The sequence below is a fragment of the Drosophila elegans genome, unplaced genomic scaffold (assembly GCF_018152505.1).
Source record: "Drosophila elegans isolate 14027-0461.03 unplaced genomic scaffold, ASM1815250v1 contig_208, whole genome shotgun sequence".
Taxonomy (NCBI): domain Eukaryota; kingdom Metazoa; phylum Arthropoda; class Insecta; order Diptera; family Drosophilidae; genus Drosophila; species Drosophila elegans.
In genome coordinates, this window is record NW_024545578.1 from 22,949,200 (window position 1) to 22,969,802 (window position 20,603).

The following is a 20,603-nucleotide window of genomic DNA, read 5'->3' on the forward strand; positions in this document are numbered from 1 at the left end:
GTATCATCATCAAGCTGATTCTTAGAATAAAATGCGTCATAAAATAATAATATCATAAGCAATTGTTCAAATATAAATACGTAAATGACGAATCGAATAACAAATGATTCTGCCAAAATTCTACAGACTTTCCGTATAAATAGCGACTGATTGCGTGAAACTGAAGAGTTGTTTTGAACATCTTAAAGCCTAAACATTAAAAATGCGTTCTCTAATTGTCGTTGCTCTTCTGGCCTTCCTGGCTGTTGGTCTTGTGGCTGCCCGTCCAGCTGAGGACGAGGAGAACTCCGTCCAGGAAAGCACCGATGAGGATTCGTCCAACAACGCCGCCGAAGAAACAAATGTTGAACAAAGTCAGGATTCTGCAAATGAGGAAGACCAAGAGCAAGAGCAAGAGCAAGAGCCCAATGGTGAGGATAATGAGGAGATCAATGAAGATAACATCGAGTCGGAAGATGATGATCAGGAGGAAGATAATGAACAGGAGGAAGATAACAATCAGTCGGAAGATAACAATCAATCCGATGATGACAATCAGTCGGAAGATAACAATGGATCGGAAGGCGGTCAGGAGGAGAATAAGCCACCCAAAAAGCAGACTCGTCCATTTATTCCTCGATTCGGAGTTAAGGGACCAGTTCATATCTATGCCAAACCCCTTTTCCTTGACTAAGCCTTATGAAATAAGTTTTATAAAAATGCAAATATTATAAATACAAAATTTTAAAATGTAAACTCTATGAACTTTAATGATAGCCCAAAGATTCAGAAAGTAACAAAAATACAAGAAACAACAAGAGTAGCCGAAATTGTAATACCCTTACAGTCATACCGAAAATTGATGAAAGGGTGCACAGCACATATTTACATAGGGCTATAGGAAATAATGAACTCAAGAGATGAGTTTTCGAAAAAAGCCAAAAAACAAATTTTATTTTAGGTCCTTGGCCTTACTGCCAGAAAAATGTCGCCCGATCCGCGCTTTTTTCAATAAAAAACAAACTGAGTCAGTCAGAAGGACATGGCTATATCAACTAATCTTGTGATATATGTACATATTACAAAATTCAAAATAATATTTTAATACTGATTGTTTTTGATAATGTATAATAAAAACGCCTTAAAGTATACGTTATTTTTAATAACCAGTTTAAGTAGAGCTGTTTTTTTTGTTGCTTTTTTCTCATTTTTAGTTATTTTATTGTGTTTGTCTTGTGTTTTTAAATTTATATTGTTTGTCTCTGAAAAAACAGACATTAGTAAATTTTTGACTTTAAGGAACCAATTTCTCTGGTTCCTCATATAAATAGTACAAGAAATGAACATTTTTTATCACAACTTAAGCCATTAAGTTTTAGTTGGAGTCTCTGAAATTCAATTCAAATTTCAAATTGGAGTCTATTTGTTTTTCATAGATACCTATTGTACTACCATTGCTACCTGCTGCATTTTCCTTTCACCCCTTATACATTAATTGAGGCATAATTGGAAATTAATAGTACAATTAATTAAAGCAAACTGACTCTGTTTCTTTCCAGGAAACATATATTTGTTTGCTTAGGCACGTAGTTCTGGATTGTAATGTTTGGTAATAATCGAAAACTTAGAATTAAAATTATCCTCCCAGTGATCATAATACTTTCTACCCTGAGCTAGTATTTTTAAAAACTGATTAAACTTTTAAGTTATGCATAATATTTAAGTTAAATGTAGCTTATATCGCTCTTGAGTAATAGCCCATTAGTGAAGTCAGGTGACGATGTAAACATATGCTTATAAATGAAAACTGCAATACTTATTTGCCAATATCGCAAATTAAAGATTGCGCAGCTTGGCAGGTAAAACTTGTCTAAACAAATATAAACATTGTTTCATTTTTTTTTTGTGTATAAGAAGATAACTTTATAGCTGATAAACGTAGTGACCAAAGAATTTCCAGAGGTTAAAGATGCGCTTCGTAGTAGTTTTCGCCCTGTTGGCTTTTCTTGCCATTTCCGCTGTGAGGGCATTTCCATCTACAGACAGTGGAAGTGATCAAGGAAGCTCTATTGATCAACCGGTTATTCGTCCATTTCCCTGTTGGCCGTGGCCTAATCGGTTTGGCTTCCGCCCTGTTGTTTTAAGCACAGCCCCTACCAAGGCTGTGACATAAGCCCGTTCCAAAACTTTCCAAAAACCTTTTTTATTGTCTAATAAAAAAGTCACCAGAATTACTCGGCTTGTAAAACTTTCCACTGAGCAATTGTTCAAATACCAAGAGCGTAAATAAAAATTTCTGGTAATATCTATGAATCGGCCAAAATTTGCCAGACTTTTCCTATAAAAAGCTGGAGGCTCTTTGAGATTGGAAAGCAGTTTTCGTAATAACCTCTTAGACTCAAGATCAAAATGCGTTCCCTGATTGTCGTTGCCCTTTTGGCCTTCCTGGCTGTTGGCTTTGTGGCTGCCCGTCCTGCTGAGGATGACGAATCCTCGTCCTCTGTGTCGGAGAATACCGATGGGGATTCAAGCAGCAATGATGTGGAGAACAGTGGAACCAATGAAGATGAAAGCGAGTCATCCGCTGACGAAGATTCCGCTGGAGAATCCGATGGAGAATCCGCTGTAGATTCCACTGGAGAAACCGCTGTAGATTCCACTGGAGAATCCGCTGTAGATTCCACTGGAGAATCCAGTAATAATGATGATAACGAAGATGACGAAGCTACGACCACTGCCAAGCCAGTGAAGAAGCACGTTCGTCCCTTCTGGCCCAGGTTCGGAGGTCATGGACCAGTTGTGATCAGGCGTCATCACGGCCTCGTCAAGGTCTAAGCCCTAAAAAGCTTCTATATAAACCTGTTTTCCATATTTCTCAATCTTCTCTAAATAAATAAATTTCACTTTCAAAACATAATTGTGTTTAAAACAGTTGTTTCTAATATCGCGCTGAACAGTGTTGTTCGAAACGTTGAGGAAATGCGTGACTTGTGTGTTCTAAGTTTGATCGCATGTTGGAGTATAGCCCTAATCTCCACAAAGCCAATTAACGAATCAGCTGATCGGGAAGAAGTTAAACCGCTCAATAAAACTGAAATAGCTAAAATGATTGAAGAACTACAGTTACTGGAAAAATTAGCCAATGAAACATATTATTCATCAGATCCCACTACTAAGGAGACATATTTAAGCAAAGATCCAGAAGCAGATGAAACTATAGATCCAACTGGAGAGGAAACAAAAAAGGCAAATGTTGAGACTGGAGAAGATGGAGAGTTCTTTATGGTGGAGGACGATGAAGAGGAAGATGAAGCCACTGTGGACAGACCCACTGAATCACAAAATTTGAATTTTCTCCGATATCCCAAACATGAGCCCGACTTCAAGGCTTATCCACGTTTTGCCATCCTCCGAAATGGCTATGTTCATCACATGAATTTGGATTTTTAGTGTACGCATTGAATCCCAAAATAAATGATAATGACGTGTTCTCAAGCACAATTGTAGCTTATTTTGCTAGATGGGGAAATTCCGGCGGCAGTTAGGTTTACACAGCTGTCACTCTAGACAAAAGTTAGAAACGGGCTACCTCTGTACGAGTTTGTTATTCTGTACTTATACCTCTAAGCAGTTTGCTTCGAACCACGCATTTGAGTAGTTTTATAAACTTTTAGATATGCGTCTAACAATGAGATTTTTTTTGTCGCTTGTTTTAATGCTTGCGTTAATCACTAGTGCCGAATCATCTGGAAAATCCCGAAACCGAGAAGATCGTTTTGATCTGGAGAACGAGAGCGTTGAAAGTAAACAGAGTGACGAGATCATTGCCTCATGTGAAAGAGCAGAGAGTGCGGAAGAGAATAGCTGCAGACATAGTGAAACCAAACATCACAAGCGGAAAACTTTTCGATTCGCAATTTAGAATTAATAAACTATTTTTATAAAATTTATTTTAATAAATTTCTATATAACAAAAAATTAAACTAATTGCTTGTTTACATAAAAAAGTTTGTCTTACGTTTTAATTATAATAAAGAAATTATTATACACTTTTCAAACTGATTTTCCAGTTGAACTTAAGCATATTATTTCTGAGGGTGAACAATTGTCTACGAAACAATTAAGGCACAATCACTTCTCTGATCTTTAAGCATTTTTTTTAAAACGTTAACATATTTGGAAATAGCTTAAAATTTAATGCTTAAAAATATTTGTGAAAATCTTGACAAAATAAAAACAAGATTTTTATATTTATAAAAAAACCATTTTTTAAATTTTTTCAAAAAAATTTGTATTAGAATTTCAGCAAATTTATTTATGAGCTTAAGTTTCCTTCTCACTTCGATTAATATTTGTAAATATTTATTTTCAGTGAAATCAGGCCACCGCCAACATGGTTATGGTTAGTTCTGCGGTCCTGGGAGCCGCCGCCGGTACTGGTCTGGCCCTGATCCTGGCCGTGACAATCGTCATGTACCGCTACTACCTTCTGCGTAAGCGCGGCAAGGAATGGGACGAACTAGACCGCTGGGAGGAGACCCGCATAATGCGAAAGCTGCAGATGAAGGTAGGTGGCTGGTGGGTGACGCAGTACGTTGACGTTGATGTGACTGCGGCTAGGACGGCGAAGGACACCCCGTGGGGATGCAAATTCAAAGCTGACACTACCAGGCCTAAGCAAAGGCTGACGTGGGGGGACCAAGCGAAGAAAATAACATAGGTCAAATGTATTTTGAACACATTTTACTTACTATGTTGCAAAAACAAATCCCAATGTTCTTTTCGGATTATATATAAATCAATTTTGAATGTAACATCTAAACAATTCAAGAAGACAGAAATACGGAAGTAGAACGTATTCTACATTTACATTACATAGGCGCCACTATACTACGGTCATTTTTAGAACTACCGTGCTCTACCCTTATTTTACATTTATGTAAATACTTCTATAAACTAGTTGACTGATTAAAAATATCAGTTTGCTAATGCATTGGTTAATTAAATGGTTTTACAATTTTAAAAGGTTTTGGGTTTTCATGATAAGTGAAAAAAATGATTAAATTAAGAAAATATACATACTATAAAATTATAAAATTTCTAATCCCTAATTCGTCATTTATCATATTTCTATCTGAAAAGAATTATTATCTTAAATCCATTGATTTGTCGATATCTACAAAAATGTATCTTTAGTACATATAAGATTCAGGTCCTTTTTTTTTTTAATGGTCAAGAAATTTTATTTTCTAAAGATGCAATTAATTTTTTTTAATAAATAAATCTTGTTAAATACTATATTAGTAATTATGGTGGTCATCTTGAATGGGTAGCTAGCTTGTGATATCTATTCATCACAACGTAGCCATCTTGAACCCGTGTGAAATCAAAAGGATCGCCGACAACCACAAAGATACAAATGTATCTGGTGTTTGTGCGAGCGGCTGCAATCGAATGAATAACGAAGCGATGTCTCTGAGGCCGTATCAAAATCCGTTTCATTATGCATTTGATATACCCCGACCATCCGCCGGATCTGGAGGGTTGTTCCGATTCGAAGTCTTAGCTTGTTTCCATGGATGGCGACCTATTCCAACGCGTGCTGGCGGAAGGGGAGGATCAGTGAAGCGTTTTATGATTGCAAATGCTGTTTTTATTAACTAACTGGCTTCGGTCGTCGACAGCGGGGTAAGTGGTGGACTTAAGGGTGCTAAGCGTTTCTGGTTTCGTTTTGTTTGCTATTTATTATATAATTTGATTAGACGTTAAGTGTTTAAGTGATTTCTTGTTTTTTTGGTTTATTGGGGTGGCTCTGTCACCATTCTCCACTTAACGGTTTACACTCCACACCCAAAACAGGCCCTTCAAACTAGCCACAACATTGACCACAAAAAAAAGGACTCTCGACGGAGTCCTGATTAATAGCATTGTCCGGCAGCCTTGACCACGGCTAAAAAAGAAACCTATAAACCTCCATCTAAATGGCGGTCCTTGTCCTTCTTTTTTAGAGTGAACTGAAATGTATTTCGCCTTACCTGCATTTTTACCTTGCGAGGATCGCTCTTCTGGGACAAAGGTCGAAACTAAACTGCAGATCACTGCAAGTGCGTATCGTGTGTGGGTCCTTTGTCTAGTGTCCTTTGTCCAGCCATTGACTTTTCATTCATGAAAATAATACTCGAAAAATAGAATGAAAAAGTTCCCTTTGTTTTGGTTTGTATTTTTTACATTTGGCGGTGCGATACTTTGATATTTTTGTTTATTGTAGTTGAAGAACGAATAAGAAAAACCAACTTTTTTTCTGATTTTCAGTTGTCACATATATTTTTGTTGTTTATTTATAAGAATTAAACATCAATCTGAATCACTTAGTTTTAGATGTTCATTGTTTTGTGAATTAATATTTGAAGTTAAAATGAATTCCTTTTTAATTTTAGAACACTTTCAAATAGAAGTCGGATTTGAGCTTTAACCTTTAATAGTTTATGAAATGAGTTTGAAAGTTTTTTAACCAGAAAATTCGTTCTTTCCGGGTGTCATGAGTTACGGTGTTATATTATTATTAAGCGACCTTAAACATTTCAAAGTTTACTGCAAATTTAAGTTTTCAATAATAATATTATTGATTTTTAAATATAAAAAGTTTGTTGTAGTTCTGTTTCAAAAACAAGTTTACATGAACATAATATAGAATTTAATTTCTCACAGTACGGAAATAATAACCATTGAAATATCGAATTCTCCGCCATTAAACAGCTCAAAAACCCATCCTATATCAGGTATCCCAAAGCAATCCCCGAGGCCTATTGACTCAGTAACACGCAGAGAAGCCAGACTCAACCTCAAAGCTTATTCGTAAATTATGCAGGGGTAAATAATAATTTGGACGAGCACATGCATTTGCCTATATGAAAGTGCTTGGGAAATAATGAAGTCATATTTGTTAAATCAACAAACATACAAAACGAGAGAGTGGATAAACAAACCCTTGGCTAAGTAGCAACAATGGCAACTACAACAATCAGTCAAAATGCAAATGTCACAACCAATTAATGTCAATAAATGATTAACCCAATGCCCAGTCATAAGGGTTTCAAATACCCTCTTTGGTGGTGGTTCACTGTTCGTATTCTTTTCGAAACACCCCTTTAATGGACAAATCCGGTTTGAAGTTTTCCCCGGCTCAGTTAGTTTTGCGTTGTATCCATATCAAAAAACAAGGGGAAGTAAACATTTCGATATGCTTTCATTTGTTCAGCGTTTAGGCGAGTTTTGTTCACAATTAAATTGAAATTGTTCGCTTGAATGAAACCGATGCTATCTTGGAGATACCTAATTCTGTACAAAAAAAATTTCCATATTTCGAGATGAGTAACATTTGTTTTGCTCTATAAGCCAAAGACAAAGTCTAAGTCAATAGCACGATCCAATTGTGAAGAGGAAGCCGACTCAATCGAGCGTAAAATAATCGCAGACAAAAAACGGAAGTGGTCAATGGAGAAAATCTCAAGTGGCCCAAACAATTGGTAAAAGGCGGTCAAAAGGACCTCTCGCACGAGACCAACGCAACGCCCAAAGAGAAGAAATTCTAGCAAAAATATTAACACAACAGCAGCTGCTCTCGATTGCGATTTATTGACCAGGGTCCTGCTCCTTTTTCCTAGTTTTTTTTTTTTTTTGCACGGCCCGCCAATTAAGCAGAAGCCAAAACCTTAAAAAGTAGGAGGCGAACATTCGGATCGCCTACGAAGAAGTCTGTGGACAATCAACAATTAACGTCAGCAATTGTGATCCGTTTTATAGCCACTTAACATACGATCAACTGGCAGGACATTGACAAAGCCGCACCTCGGCACAAAGCCATGAAAAGGACAATTATAGGTAAATCCTTAAAGTCAGTTAACAAATGATAAAACTGCCGCCATAATTCTGTGTAATGTAGCCCAAAAACAACACTCGGCGACGGACTGTCTGGCTCAGATGGCCTGACCTGGCCCAAAACACACACACACAAACAAAGGCGCAACGTGCGTCGTGTCTGGGATTTGTCAAAGGACTGCATCCATGAATGGGTCGGGTCGTCCTGAATGGATGATCCTTGCCGCATTGTTCCTCGTAGTTGCACAACCCGAAGAAAGCATCAATAAAATTACGCCAAGACAGGGACTAAAAGGAGAGATATTATGAATGTGCCGGAGGGACAAGGAATCGGCAGTTGGAGAAGTAGAAGTAGAAGTAGAGGTAAGAAGCGGGATTTCGGCAGCGACCACTTGGGCCATAAGTTGCCATGAAATTGGCATTAAACGGTTGGAGGGCTTGCATTTTTCAATGGTTGTAAAATTAATCGATTCGATTGTGGAGGGTCACTGAAGAGGTTCTCTTTGTAAGCCATAAATTACAAGCAAGAATTGGTGCAAAACGTCTTTTAAGATGATCTCTCAAATGATTTTCACGAATAAAAATCATATTGATAATCTTAATAGAAAAGTCTTCAATAATTATCTTAACCTTAATGTTATGAATTGTAAAAGAATTTAAAAATAAATATTAGCAAATTGCAATTAAAGAATGTTAAAATGCATTCCATGATCAAAAGAATATAATTGTGGTGGTATAATATGGATTCTTGAGATGATCTCGCAAATGCATTATTGCGACGATCTAAAAATTAAAATCTCAAATAACTTTTAGCTTTTTAACCTATAAGTTTAAATAAACACTTCATATCTTTTAATTATCAATTTATAATTAAATAAATATGAACAGATGGCAGTCAACAACTTTAATTGTAAAATGTAAAAAAGGTTCCCTGTCGAAGGGAAATTTTTAATAATAATTAAAATCTCAAATAATTATTATAAACTAAAAGATATGACGTGTTTATTTAAACTTATAGGTTAATTTTTATAACTCTCATTGTCAATTTATAATCAAATAAATATGAACAGATGGCAGTCAACAGCTTTAATTGCAAAATGTAAAAAAAGGTTCCCTGTCGGTATTTAATAAATATAAAGAACAGTCAACGTTATTAAAAATTAAGAAACCCATTATTGGAAAATATGTTGTAAAAAAAAATGCTTAGAAGAAAGCATTTCATATTTTTGTGGGCGAAGTACATTTAAAACTTCTGTAAAAACTAAAGCTAATAATAATTAAATTAAAAGTAAATCCTCTAGCATTAAAAAAATGTTTCAAAACTTTCAACAGAATAATGTAAATTGAATGTATTTATTATCCTTAATGTAAGCGCTTTCATATTTATTATATTGATATTTAAAATACTTTTTATTGCTTTTATCAGCAAGTTTCTTCTCCCCGTTATGTAAATTCTTCACATTTAAAATTGGTTTAATTCCAATCTGACTTGAGTAATTAGATATTTCTTATGCTGAACTAATTTGGTTTCGTTTAAAAAGCTTTTACGCACTCTCTTCAACTTTCAATTAAACTCGAGTGATAATACGAAATGGAAAAGGAAGATTCGTTCCGCAAGGACACTACCACGCTCACATCCAAGCCCACTCACACATGCAGCGTGCCAGGGGATTCGCCATTGTTCCCTCACACAGATACAGTGACGCATCGCTTACCTGCCATTTGTGAGCCATTGTGAGTGATCGAACAAGGGCGGAGCGTAAATGGCAACAGTTGCCGCTAAATGGTGACTAAATGGCCGAACAGACTCGGGCCAAACAACCCTCGAATTGGTCCTCAGGGGTGGCTAAATGGAAAACCAACCCCCAGAACAGGGTCTCGAGGTATATAAGAGCCGGGTGCGGGCCCAGCAGCCAGACAGTCTCGAACAGCCAGCGATCGTGTTCAGTAGCCCATTCCGAAGTCAGTTGGAAAACGAAATTTACGAAAATGTCACGCTCTTTCTTGATGGATTCCCTGCTCAGCGATAGGCCCAATTTGAGCCAGACGAAGGAGAAGCTGGGATCACCAGGAGCCAGTTCCTCGGCAGCCGCTGCAGTGGCCGCAGCAGCAATGTTGCCATCAATACCCATGCTGCCCTATCCGGCCAGCTATGTGGGCAGCTATCTCTTCTCCCTGGGCATCCAGCAGCAGCAGCAGCAACAGCAACAGCAGCAGCAGCAACATGCAGCTGCAGCAGCAGCCGCAGCAGCAGCAGCAGCAGCAGCTGCCTTGCAGCAACATCCGCATGTCAGCTCGAGTCCCGGTTCCCTGTATCACCCATACGCCCAGTTGTTCGCCACCAAAAGGAAATCCAGCGGCTTCAGCAGCTACGAAGGCTGCTATCCTTCGCCCCCGCTGTCGGCCAATCCTAACAGCAACGCCCAGCAGTTGCCGCTGCACAATCTCTACGGATCTCCAGTGGGTGTGGGTGGTGGTCTACCTCTACCTGAACCCGGCAGCTTCTGCACTTCACCTTCGGCCTCCTCGTCGGCCTCCCTGGATTACACCAGCCACTTTGATGAGCCTCAAAACAAGCGGTTCAAGCACGAGTCCTCCTGCTCGCCCAGCAGCTCACCGCTCAAGGTTCAGTCCGCGGTAGTGCCCACGGAAATCACACCTCTGATCAGCGACTATGCCGACTCCAGCAAAAGGATTCGCACCGCCTTCACCAGCACTCAGTTGCTGGAACTCGAGCGGGAATTCTCGCACAACGCCTACCTATCGCGACTTCGTCGCATCGAGATCGCCAACCGCCTGCGCCTCTCCGAGAAGCAGGTCAAGATCTGGTTCCAGAACCGTCGAGTCAAGCAGAAGAAGGGCGGTTCCGAGAGTCCCACATTCAATCTGTCCACCAACTCTAACGGCAGTCCTCAGGCCTCTCCAGTTTCTCCCAAAATCAACGTTCACGAACTGAAAGTGGAAGCGTAGAAAAATCTTCGTAAAGAATTCACCGATTGTACAGTAGATTTTAGTCTGTTTTTAGCCCTAAGTATGTTAAAGTAAATAAAATCAAATCAAAATGAAAAATACTGTTGCTTACAATACTAAATTTCTCAGCGAAGTGGGTAAATCAAAAGGACAGCAAAATTAAAATCTTATTTCTTTATATAGAAAAAAAACAAATATTGCATTGGCATTGTATCAAACTTTAATTGAAAGAATACAATACGATGGTATTTCATATAATATAAAAATATCAATATTTTGGATTTATTTGAAATTTATTGAATTCGCTAAATTAAAAAATATTTTTAAATTTAAGGTACAAATTTTGAGTAGTAAAAACGATTTCCCCACTAGAATTTCATATAAAAATTGTTTTAGGACTCTTAATACTGCAATTTAAATGTGAAAGCTATAAAACCTAGGCCGTTAAACCAAAAATCCCAAAATACGAACTAAATACAGAATCACATAGCAACCTTAGAATTCTATCAACACTAAGATTTTTGCCTTTAGCAAAGCAAGCCTTGATATTTTCTTCAAAAATTGTTCTGACAATTTACAACTTGCTAAATTTTTTCGGGCTGAAAATTTAGTCGTCGCTGAGCCTTTGATGAGATCATGTCGAACTTGTACACTGAACTAAAGAACGAGTGGAGCAAGCATGCCCCAAATCTGGCCCACTGCTCCCATCTCCTGGACGGTTTCAAACTGGAGCTGGTTAGGTCCAACTTTGGCACAATCCAAGTGGCATCCAGTTCGAAGCAAAAGGACCAACTGATCAAATCCCGAGAGATGCTTGAGATTGCCGTGGAGCACAGCATCACCATTAGGGATTATGGTGCATTTGAGAGATACATGGCTCAACTGAATACCTACTATTACGACTACGACAAGTATCTGGAATCATCCAAGCATATGCACAAGTTTATGGGCCTGAATCTGCTCTATATGCTGGCCACCAATCGCATTGCTGACTTTCACATCGAGCTGGAGCGTTTGCCGTCGGCTTTGCTGCTCCACGACAACTTTATCAACCCCGTTTTGGCTTTGGAGAACTACTACATGGAGGGCAGGTACAACAAGATATTGCAGGCCAAAAAGTCCATGCCATCGGAGATCTATTCGAATTTCATGGACATGCTGGTGAACACGGCTCGCGAGGAGATTGCATCCTGTATGGAGAAGTCATACCTCAAGATGGCACCCAAACAGGCTGCTCAGCGCTTGGGACTTCGTCCCGGCTCCAAGGAGCTATTGGATCTGGCCACTAGACGTCGTTGGGATCTGGACGAGGAGGGGAACTACGACTTCGCCGCACTTCATACCAGACCACTGGAGAAGGTGCCTGCCAAGGACATTGCCACCCATAATCTCACCTACGCACAGGAGCTGGAGAAAATTGTTTGATATTTTTCATTCTTATCTCTTTCTAATCCCTTCAACCATAAAATAATGTCTAGAATTTACACATTCATCTAGAAATCAGTAAATACCGATCCGGAAATTTGTCAGATTTAATTTTTCACACATCTCAGCGGTCTTTCGTTTTTTTTTGGCATAAAATGTGCAAAAATTAAGTTGCTCAGAGGGCCGATAAGCCGACAGGCTTGACAAATTGTCGGATAGGAAATGTTTTCTGCGCAAATCTCGTTTGCAAATCTGTCATAGGATGATTGTTAGAGGGCTTAGTGAGAGGCTGTTCTATATGATGGTTGTTAGGAATGGGATATGAATTCCATAGGAACGTTGTTAGTCTTGAAAGAGATAGGTCTTTATGGAGTTCCTTGTTTTCTGTTGAAAAAGAGTTGCCACGATTTTTGGAAAATTATTTCCAGGGCAACATGAATTAGTTTTTGGTTTAATTTGGATTTGAATCTTATTTGTTACGGAAATTATTGGGGATTATATAGAAAATTGTCAGAATTAAAAAAAAATGTTTTAGGAGTCTACTATCTCATTGAGGCGATAATTTTATTCCCCTGCAGTCAGAAGTTTGAAACGCAGTGAATGATACATTTCCAACCCTATAATGTTTATATATACTTGATCAGCATCATAAGTAGAGTAGATCTATTCAGGTCACGCAAACTATACTAAAGATATAGTAATAGTTTAATTATTTAGAATAACAGTTTTTTTTTTCATATGGCTACCATGGAAACAATCGGAAAAATAAATGAAAAAAAAATTATAACTTCGCTGTATTTTAATTGATTTCAACATATTTCGATGCATCGTTAGGGTTTTTTTATTTTAGAATTACAGTTTTAATATAAAACCATCATAGCTTCACTATTGCTAATCATATGAGCATAAAAATCGGAATGTAGTTGTTATGAAGAATATATATTTTTTTTAATTTTAATTTTATGGATAAGTCCTTATCTGGCTATCAGCTAACTTAACTTTAAGACTAAATAGTTTTTAAAAAATATTCCCTAAGCAATTGCCTTAGCACATCCTTCCTGGATCCCCAAACCAATCGAATACTTAGTTTTTCGAATAGCTGCAAGGGTAAATAAACTTCGGCTTGTAAACTTTGATTCCTTTTCTTGTTATTTTGATTAAATATTTTTGGTTGCATGCAGCAAGACATTTTATGCTCATGACTGTTTGAACTTATTTTTGAATTGATATTTTAAAGATCCGTTTGTAAATTTGTTCCGCATAGCCAAAGAAAAAGTCCCTAGGCGAAATGTGTGGTCTGCCACCTAGATTCAACCGCAAATGGTGACACCGAATTATTTTTGTCGAATCATTGAAAATTTTAATTAATCAAGGACACAATTTGCAGAGGAGGAGCATTTCCCACGACACTTCAAATTGCACAGATTGCACAAATTGATGATGCCAACTAGGGAGATGCTTATCATCATAGATATGGCAGCGATTTGTCCAAAATCGAGATGAGTGACAAACCCAAAACGAATCAAGCGCAACAAAACCTGCCCGAGCCGACTCATTCAGCATTCATTGAACGGCGGACAATTCCTCAATGGGTCCTCTAACTTGGAACCGAAACGAGGACTAACTCGTCCTTTTGTCCGATCCCAAGGGGTGCGGTGCTAATAAACGCAATTGCACCTACGCCCCTCTGGGCCTTCGGTCCGAAAATGGAAATCGGAATGCCAATGGGCAAAATAGCCCAGTCGGCGGTTTTAAACGGAATTTCGGTATTCCATTCTCTTCGCTATTCCCTTAAATTTCGACTTCTTTTTACCTGATCGAAGTCCTCGATAGTGATCTACTCGAGTTCTCGGTGTGTCTTTGCTCAAGTGTGCGCCTCTTCCACTTGAGCTGAAGAGCTCGGCTCTTGAAATTCAAGTGCTGCATCAGCAGGTAGGACTCCTTGACTCCTTTCAGTATCTTCAATATCTTCTATTTTTCGCCAATTCATTCAAGGAGCGTAGCGAAAATTGTTGTGCCAAAATGTGTTGCGTAGACGGCGATTCTTATCAAAGGGATTTAAATTGATTTTTAGAAAATCACAGATAACATTTAAAATTAGTCAAGTGAATTTTAGGACTACATTTGGGAAAATTGCATGGGATCTAAATTTATTGGTAGTAATTTTATGTGAAAGGTAAATTAATACATATCTTCAATATCAAAGGAAGTTACAGTTATAGATTATATTTTAAGACAAATTTAAAAGAGTTGGACATACTTAAAATGGTTTCTTTTTAAAGGTGTTTTGTCCTTCTAAAATTATATTTTTCATACCTATACTAACATCTAAGAATTTCAACTGTTATAGCTCATAAAAAAATTAATTGTGATAACTGTGTTGCTCACCATTTGAGCAAGATTTAAATATATATATTAGATATTGATATGGTTTATTAGGGATAACAAATTTAGCTTATTAACTGGAGTAGCACATTAAAATATTTTATATATTGCTATGGCTTGTTGTTTATATATTAAAATTGTTGTTTAGTTCTGTTGAAGTTACTCACAAGCTGTGTTTTAACCTCTGTCACAAACTATGCCTTATTTTAAAGGTATTCTAAAATTGTTTCCGTAAACAAATTTGCATACTCCTCTTCTCTGTAGTTTCCACATTTAAAAATTCCTTAGCCAGATGTTCTGCCAACTTTCGAATGCCCCGCTGATTCTAAAATTCCTAGCTGTGTCGATCTCCCGCCTCGCAGACACTTCATGAATGAATACAGCCTCAAGTGCAGAACCTCTTCAGTTTAAAGTGGAATCTTTCTTTTTGAATCGCTCTCATGAATGAATGGGCTGCACTGCCTGTGTCAAGGCTGGGAAATTCCCCCAGGCACTTCGGGCCTGTTAAAAGATCATTAGGCCAACGCTTCTGGCTAGAACAAATGAAATTCCGTTGAAAATTGCCCGTTTACCTGAAAGCAAAAGGAATTTGTCAGGTGTTCAGTTCTGGATTCTTGCCTAGACAGTCTGTCGCCAAGGCATAGAAGGTCCTTAAATTCCCTGTGGTGCAACGGTTGTGGTCTCAAGTGTTTAATTTAAATATTTTCCAATTTTAACCGTGAGGGAATTCTGAGTTGAGAATTTCCAAATTCCAAACCAGGGAAAATCCTAAAAAGCTTTTTAGACTTCCCCGGTGTAACTTTTAGCACTTTCTCTACTAAGCTTTCAGGACATACATTTTTGTGTTTCCTCTATTTTCTTTAAGAGCTTCAAAGCTTTGGGAGCTTTTTGGGGGACTCCTTTCTGCTCGATTTCAGGGTTAAACTTTAAGTATTTGGGGGCCAATGGGCTATCATGCGCTGAGCAATAAAACAACTGCAGACTGAGGTAAATCTAAGCTCGCAATTCCAAATCCTTTAAGCTTATGCAAATAAAAGCGTGCACACAAAATAAATAAATTAACTGTATATGCTTACGTGTTTGTACGTAGTCTGGGGGTTTTTGTGCTGGTCAAGCAAAGGTAAACATGGTCAAAATGAGTTTTCACTTTTCCACAAAACTTCAGTTTTTTATTTACTTGTTTTTAATAATTAGTTCCAGCGAAACTACTTCCGGTATCCCTGCTTTGACCTAGATTAAGCACATATTTATGTCAAATTTACCCTTAAAATCCTAGTGGAAATTGTCGATGTTCCTGGGTCACGCAATCGGGGATTTCGCCCCTATGCGCGATATGTGTAACCAGCTAATTGACCCATTAAAGCGGCCTCCAAACATTGTTGCTCCTTGGAGTGCTTTTTAGGTCGCAGGATGTGTGAAACCATAAAGTTGTCCGCACTTAAAGCAATTAATTTTTGGGGGTTTTCTTAGCAGTTTTTTGGATTTCTTCAAGTAAACGGCGAAAACACTGGTTCTTTTAGACTAATGAAGTCTGTATGGCCCAAGAAAATTAATTCGTTTGACCACAACTGTTTTTAAGGACAATTCATGTGCCCTTGAGAAATGGAATAAACAAAAAAATACTTCTCATGGAAAACAATGCTACAGCTTTCTTTCTCGAATTTTACTAAAGTTTTTCAATTGTTTGTGAAACGTGTGGGTTTGCTTTCAATAACTCCTATAAACGTCAGGTTCGAATAATTAAACCTTCATAATAGATTTTAATTTGCTAAGCATCCCGCAGCTTCCTTCGCCCACCAGTTTCCTATCAGGGCAGTTTTTCACCTCCCCGTAATCGGTTGCCCTAGAAGGAAATCTGGAGCCAGGACGTCATCGTCCTTGGTCACATTGTGCATTGTATTTAATGAACTTGCTGGTAACGGTACTGGGCTCATCATCAGCACGTTGACTTGGCCGAGAATACGACCTGGGATCCGGGGTTCTAGAGCGGCACGATGGAGCAATTTCTGTGGCGCCCCACAGTCGTCGAGTGGCGCCTGTTTAAAATTAGTTTTGTCGCTTCGTTATGCAACTGACGACATTCTAGGCATTAACGGAGAATACACAGAGCGGAAATACTTTGTAAATTAGGCTGAAAATTCAATTATATTATAATTTTTGAATTTCTCTTTAAAAACCAAATTTTAAGCCATTTTTCTGAGCAACGGGTTATTAATTCTGCATTAATGTTTTAAGTATTTCAAATAAAAACAAAAAAGGAGCTTAGTCTATAATTTAACTTGACAGAATAGGAGTTTTACATACAATAATATTATGTTTTGAATGTGCTTGTATGAAATATCGAAGACCTTCACATTCTACTTGATGGTTAAATAGGATCTCAAATAAAAAGTTTTTTAAATTCCCCTTTGAAAAATAATTTGAAACAACAAAAAAATTTGCAAAGAAAATATTTTATAAAGCGAGATATCATTTAATTTGTTAAATATCTAATAAGTATGTTTAGGAATATAAAAGCCGTTTTCTCAGTGACGATGACAGCCAAGAACGAAGAATAAGATAAACATACGCAGAGGACTATCTGCTCAAGACGATGTAATTATGATTGGAGCATATGCCAGGAGGCGCCTACACACTGTGAGGACATTGTCCTGTCTCTCGGCCTGTCCCAAAGGAATCCGATGGCCAAGTGAATTTACATATGGCGTGGAATCAACAGAAATATATGTGGATCTGTTTATGTGCGTATAGATTACAAGTGAAACTGAATTTATTGCCAACATACACATTGAGTGGCACGTGTCCGGATTTCAATTATATAAAGAGCTTAAAACACACACAGCACGCAGATGTAAATATATTTATATGGGAAGAAAAAGACTGGGAATGAACATTAAAGCGTTTGAAATTTAAATGGAAGAGCCATCTAGACAAAACTTTTGCCCCATCAAAATCAAAACAAAGACGAAAGTTCACACACCCGCAATGAAAATAGCCTAAAAGTGAATGAACTTCTGGATGAAAGTGGAAAATGGGCTGTCTAAGCCTAGCGCGCTAAAAACGAGGTGCTAAAGCTAAAACACCTTTCTTTGCTAGCTAATCTTTAAGATTAAAGTCAGGATAAGTGGATATTTGCAGAAGGAGAGGTAGCATTTATGGGGAATGAATGCGAAACCCTTGGAGAAAAACATCTGCCGATGTACACCGAAAAGCCTAAATTCAGTCAAAAAATACGACAAAAATAACGAAGATGAGAAAACAACAGCCATGGCTTTGTTATTAAAAGAGCCAAAATACAAAAAAAAGAAAAGAAGAAAGCTGCCAGAGATGAAATGAAATCAAGTCGAGAACAGCGAACTGGCAGAGCACATAAATAAATATGCCAGCATATCTGCAGGGCAAAGACGACGACTACGTTGACAATTTTCGCCAATGCCTAGTGCCCCACTATACCACCCACTATACAACCCACTTTGCCACCCACTTCCACTCCAAATGGGTTATACTCGTTGGCACAGGTGGCCTGGCGGGCTTACGAAATGTAAGCAACTTGTTGCTGAAACAGAATTACAGATACGGCAAAAAAAAATGAGGAGCAAACGAAACCAAAGCCTCGGGAAAGTGGGAAAATCGGAGAAAGTGAGAAAAAGAGAGGAAAAAGCAGATAGAGGCCAATGTGCAACAAGCTAAGATCCCTTACGATGGCCTGTGCCAAAACTTTCACTGTGCATGGGGGCTGGAAAAGGGGTTTAGAATAATTTCTAAAAGGTATACTTACGCTACACTCTGAAAAAGTTATGGCCAGATATCAAGATTTTACTGCATTTATGTGAAGTGACAAGTGTGACGTGTCATTTAAATTAATATTAAATGTTTTTCATAAATTAACAGTTTTTCCCCTTAAAGTCAACAGCAATTTAATACCTGAACCAAAACAACAAACAACTACGAAATGAGCTCGTCATGCGAAATGGCCAATAAACTTTTTTATTGTTTTTGCTTGTGATTGGCCTATTTACGCATGAATGCAGTTTCATTTTATTTGGTATACTCAATCGATGAATTTAATAAACCTAAAACAGCGTAAGAACGTACATTTTATATATCTCCGCTGTTGATATTTTCATCAGTTGGATCCAAAGACATATTTCAACATCTTCTACAAATAATAAACTAAAGTGTGTATCGAATTGAAGTTTCTTATCAAAGAACCACATAAATGCTACATAAGGGAACGGTAGAAGTATCAGTTTAGGCCTTGAATAAAATTCTTTAAAAATCTGTGGGCTCTGGTAATAATTTGATCGCAAAACACGGCATGTGTCGAGTTTGGTGTCAATGAGCCAAAGCTTAAAATTATTTCTAATACCGGACTAATATTAAATACAAATTACCATCAAAAAATTATCATATTATAGCATAAAAAGTAAATCAAGCTAACTTTCTTAAACGCTTTGTAAATAATCTTCTGATTGCTTTTTAAAATTAAGCGTGATTTGAAATTTACCAAATATTAGGGTAACATTTTTAGTATATTTATTATACTTGATACTCTCACAGTTCTGAACTAATGTTAATTTTTTCTAAAGCTCAAAGTGCCAAATAGAAAATAATTAGGTTTGTAACATTTAATTGGCATTAGTTAAGAAGTTAATTTTAAGTTAAATCTTGATTGAAAACTTTTTGTAATATATCTTTTAATAAATTTCCTGACTAAACAAATACTCATAATGATATTTAAATAGAAAACTTTTATTTTCAAGCTGCGGTTAGTATTTTGAAGTAGGTCAGTTTTGAAGGTATATTTAATAATGATAAGGTAAGAAATTAAGTAAGAAGGTAATTTAAAGTTAAACCATGAAAGAAAACTTTTCATAATTTTTCTTTTGACAAATTTCCTGGCTAAACAAATATTTATAATGATCTGTAAATAGAAAACTTTTATTTACAAGCTGCGGCTAGCATTTTGAACTATGTCAATTTTGAAGGTATATTTACTAATTATGAAATAAGTAATTAAGTAAGAAGTAAATTTAAAGTTAAACTTGAAAACTTGAAAACTTGTTATAATTTTTCTTTTGATAAATTTCCTGACAAAACAAATATTGGAAATTAACTTAAATGAAGTAACTTTAACTTCCAAGCTGCGAGCAATAGGAGCCACTTATAAATATCTTTAAAAGTTTGGTAATCGCTTCCATATATTCGCCTCATCGCTCTTCAAAGCAATCCTCTTTTCGCCACGCCCCTGTTTGTCTGTCTATGTGAATATCCTGCGTTCAAGAGAAGCCTACGATGAGTCGTCTGCACACGTCTGAGTCCGGTGTCCTTCCCTTTGTCACTCCCGCCCTGCTTAACTTGAAGTTGTCTGCCTCAAAAGTTTCCTGTCCACATAAAGTATCCACAGGCACATCGACTTACAAACATAAATATATGCACACATTTAGGTTATGGACAGACACATAGCTACGCCATTCGGGGGTGCCCCTGCACTATTCCATGCGGTCTGTTTGTCTGCTGCAAACACAATGCAAAACTACAGTGGTGGATGTGCAGACCGGATATATTAATACCCTCCTAGTTGAAACACTAAGATGCATAGGTTCTTTTAAATAAATCTATGTTCAGATTACAAATACTTTAAAGAACGTAATTAGAAAATTAGTTTCATTGATATGCAAGCAAAATACGTTTCCATACTCAAATCACTCATTATTTAATGGCAAGGAACTTCAATTGCTATTAAACGTGTTTGTACATCTTGTAATTACAATAGGAGTATAACAGAAATGTGTGAATATGCTTCAAAATTAAAAAGGCTTCGCCATCAAAGTCTAAACACGTTTTTTAAACATGCACAATTTCAAACATTTTTTTATCTCTGAAAAATTAAGACTGTAAGAATCGAAGAAAATTGTCGGTACTTCCAAGGACCGTTTTCTCATTTTACGGTATTGCAGTTTTAA

At 37.2% G+C, this 20,603-nt stretch overlaps 8 protein-coding genes across 8 annotated transcripts in view; all 8 read left to right on the forward strand.

Annotated features, from left to right (window-relative positions):
- The window catches only part of LOC108136071 (synaptotagmin-5), a 61,780-nt gene that overhangs the window by 15,905 nt on the left and 25,272 nt on the right, over positions 1-20,603 (forward strand). The window contains exon 2 of the mRNA XM_017257035.2: positions 4,352-4,546. Coding sequence (XP_017112524.1) covers positions 4,373-4,546 — 174 coding nt within the window. The 5' untranslated portion in view covers positions 4,352-4,372. The remainder of the gene's footprint in view (positions 1-4,351; positions 4,547-20,603) is intronic.
- LOC108136076 (glutamic acid-rich protein) lies at positions 167-735 on the forward strand. Its single transcript, XM_017257041.2, has one exon. It carries the CDS (start codon positions 203-205, stop codon positions 671-673), a length of 471 nt encoding a protein of 156 aa, XP_017112530.1. The 5' UTR covers positions 167-202; the 3' UTR covers positions 674-735.
- LOC108136082 lies at positions 1,943-2,292 on the forward strand. The gene has a single exon (XM_017257046.1). It carries the CDS (start codon positions 1,949-1,951, stop codon positions 2,150-2,152), a length of 204 nt encoding a protein of 67 aa, XP_017112535.1. The 5' UTR covers positions 1,943-1,948; the 3' UTR covers positions 2,153-2,292.
- Positions 2,334-2,896, forward strand: LOC108136078 (suppressor protein SRP40). The gene has a single exon (XM_017257043.2). The coding sequence runs from the start codon at positions 2,389-2,391 to the stop codon at positions 2,812-2,814; it is 426 nt and encodes a 141-aa protein (XP_017112532.1). The 5' UTR covers positions 2,334-2,388; the 3' UTR covers positions 2,815-2,896.
- LOC108136077 lies at positions 2,953-3,442 on the forward strand. The gene has a single exon (XM_017257042.2). The coding sequence runs from the start codon at positions 2,959-2,961 to the stop codon at positions 3,427-3,429; it is 471 nt and encodes a 156-aa protein (XP_017112531.1). The 5' UTR covers positions 2,953-2,958; the 3' UTR covers positions 3,430-3,442.
- LOC108136081 lies at positions 3,656-3,950 on the forward strand. The gene has a single exon (XM_017257045.2). It carries the CDS (start codon positions 3,656-3,658, stop codon positions 3,899-3,901), a length of 246 nt encoding a protein of 81 aa, XP_017112534.1. The 3' UTR covers positions 3,902-3,950.
- LOC108136072 (homeobox protein Hox-B4) lies at positions 9,789-10,875 on the forward strand. The gene has a single exon (XM_017257037.2). The coding sequence runs from the start codon at positions 9,847-9,849 to the stop codon at positions 10,825-10,827; it is 981 nt and encodes a 326-aa protein (XP_017112526.1). The 5' UTR covers positions 9,789-9,846; the 3' UTR covers positions 10,828-10,875.
- LOC108136073 (26S proteasome non-ATPase regulatory subunit 8) lies at positions 11,378-12,349 on the forward strand. Its single transcript, XM_017257038.2, has one exon. The coding sequence runs from the start codon at positions 11,464-11,466 to the stop codon at positions 12,250-12,252; it is 789 nt and encodes a 262-aa protein (XP_017112527.1). The 5' UTR covers positions 11,378-11,463; the 3' UTR covers positions 12,253-12,349.

What these genes read in the sequence shown, in the direction of transcription:
- LOC108136076 (XM_017257041.2), top strand. Translation starts at nt 203, where the DNA reads ATGCGTTCTCTAATTGTCGTTGCTCTTCTGGCCTTCCTGGCTGTTGGT.
- LOC108136082 (XM_017257046.1), top strand. Translation starts at nt 1,949, where the DNA reads ATGCGCTTCGTAGTAGTTTTCGCCCTGTTGGCTTTTCTTGCCATTTCC.
- LOC108136078 (XM_017257043.2), top strand. Translation starts at nt 2,389, where the DNA reads ATGCGTTCCCTGATTGTCGTTGCCCTTTTGGCCTTCCTGGCTGTTGGC.
- LOC108136077 (XM_017257042.2), top strand. Translation starts at nt 2,959, where the DNA reads ATGCGTGACTTGTGTGTTCTAAGTTTGATCGCATGTTGGAGTATAGCC.
- LOC108136081 (XM_017257045.2), top strand. Translation starts at nt 3,656, where the DNA reads ATGCGTCTAACAATGAGATTTTTTTTGTCGCTTGTTTTAATGCTTGCG.
- LOC108136072 (XM_017257037.2), top strand. Translation starts at nt 9,847, where the DNA reads ATGTCACGCTCTTTCTTGATGGATTCCCTGCTCAGCGATAGGCCCAAT.
- LOC108136073 (XM_017257038.2), top strand. Translation starts at nt 11,464, where the DNA reads ATGTCGAACTTGTACACTGAACTAAAGAACGAGTGGAGCAAGCATGCC.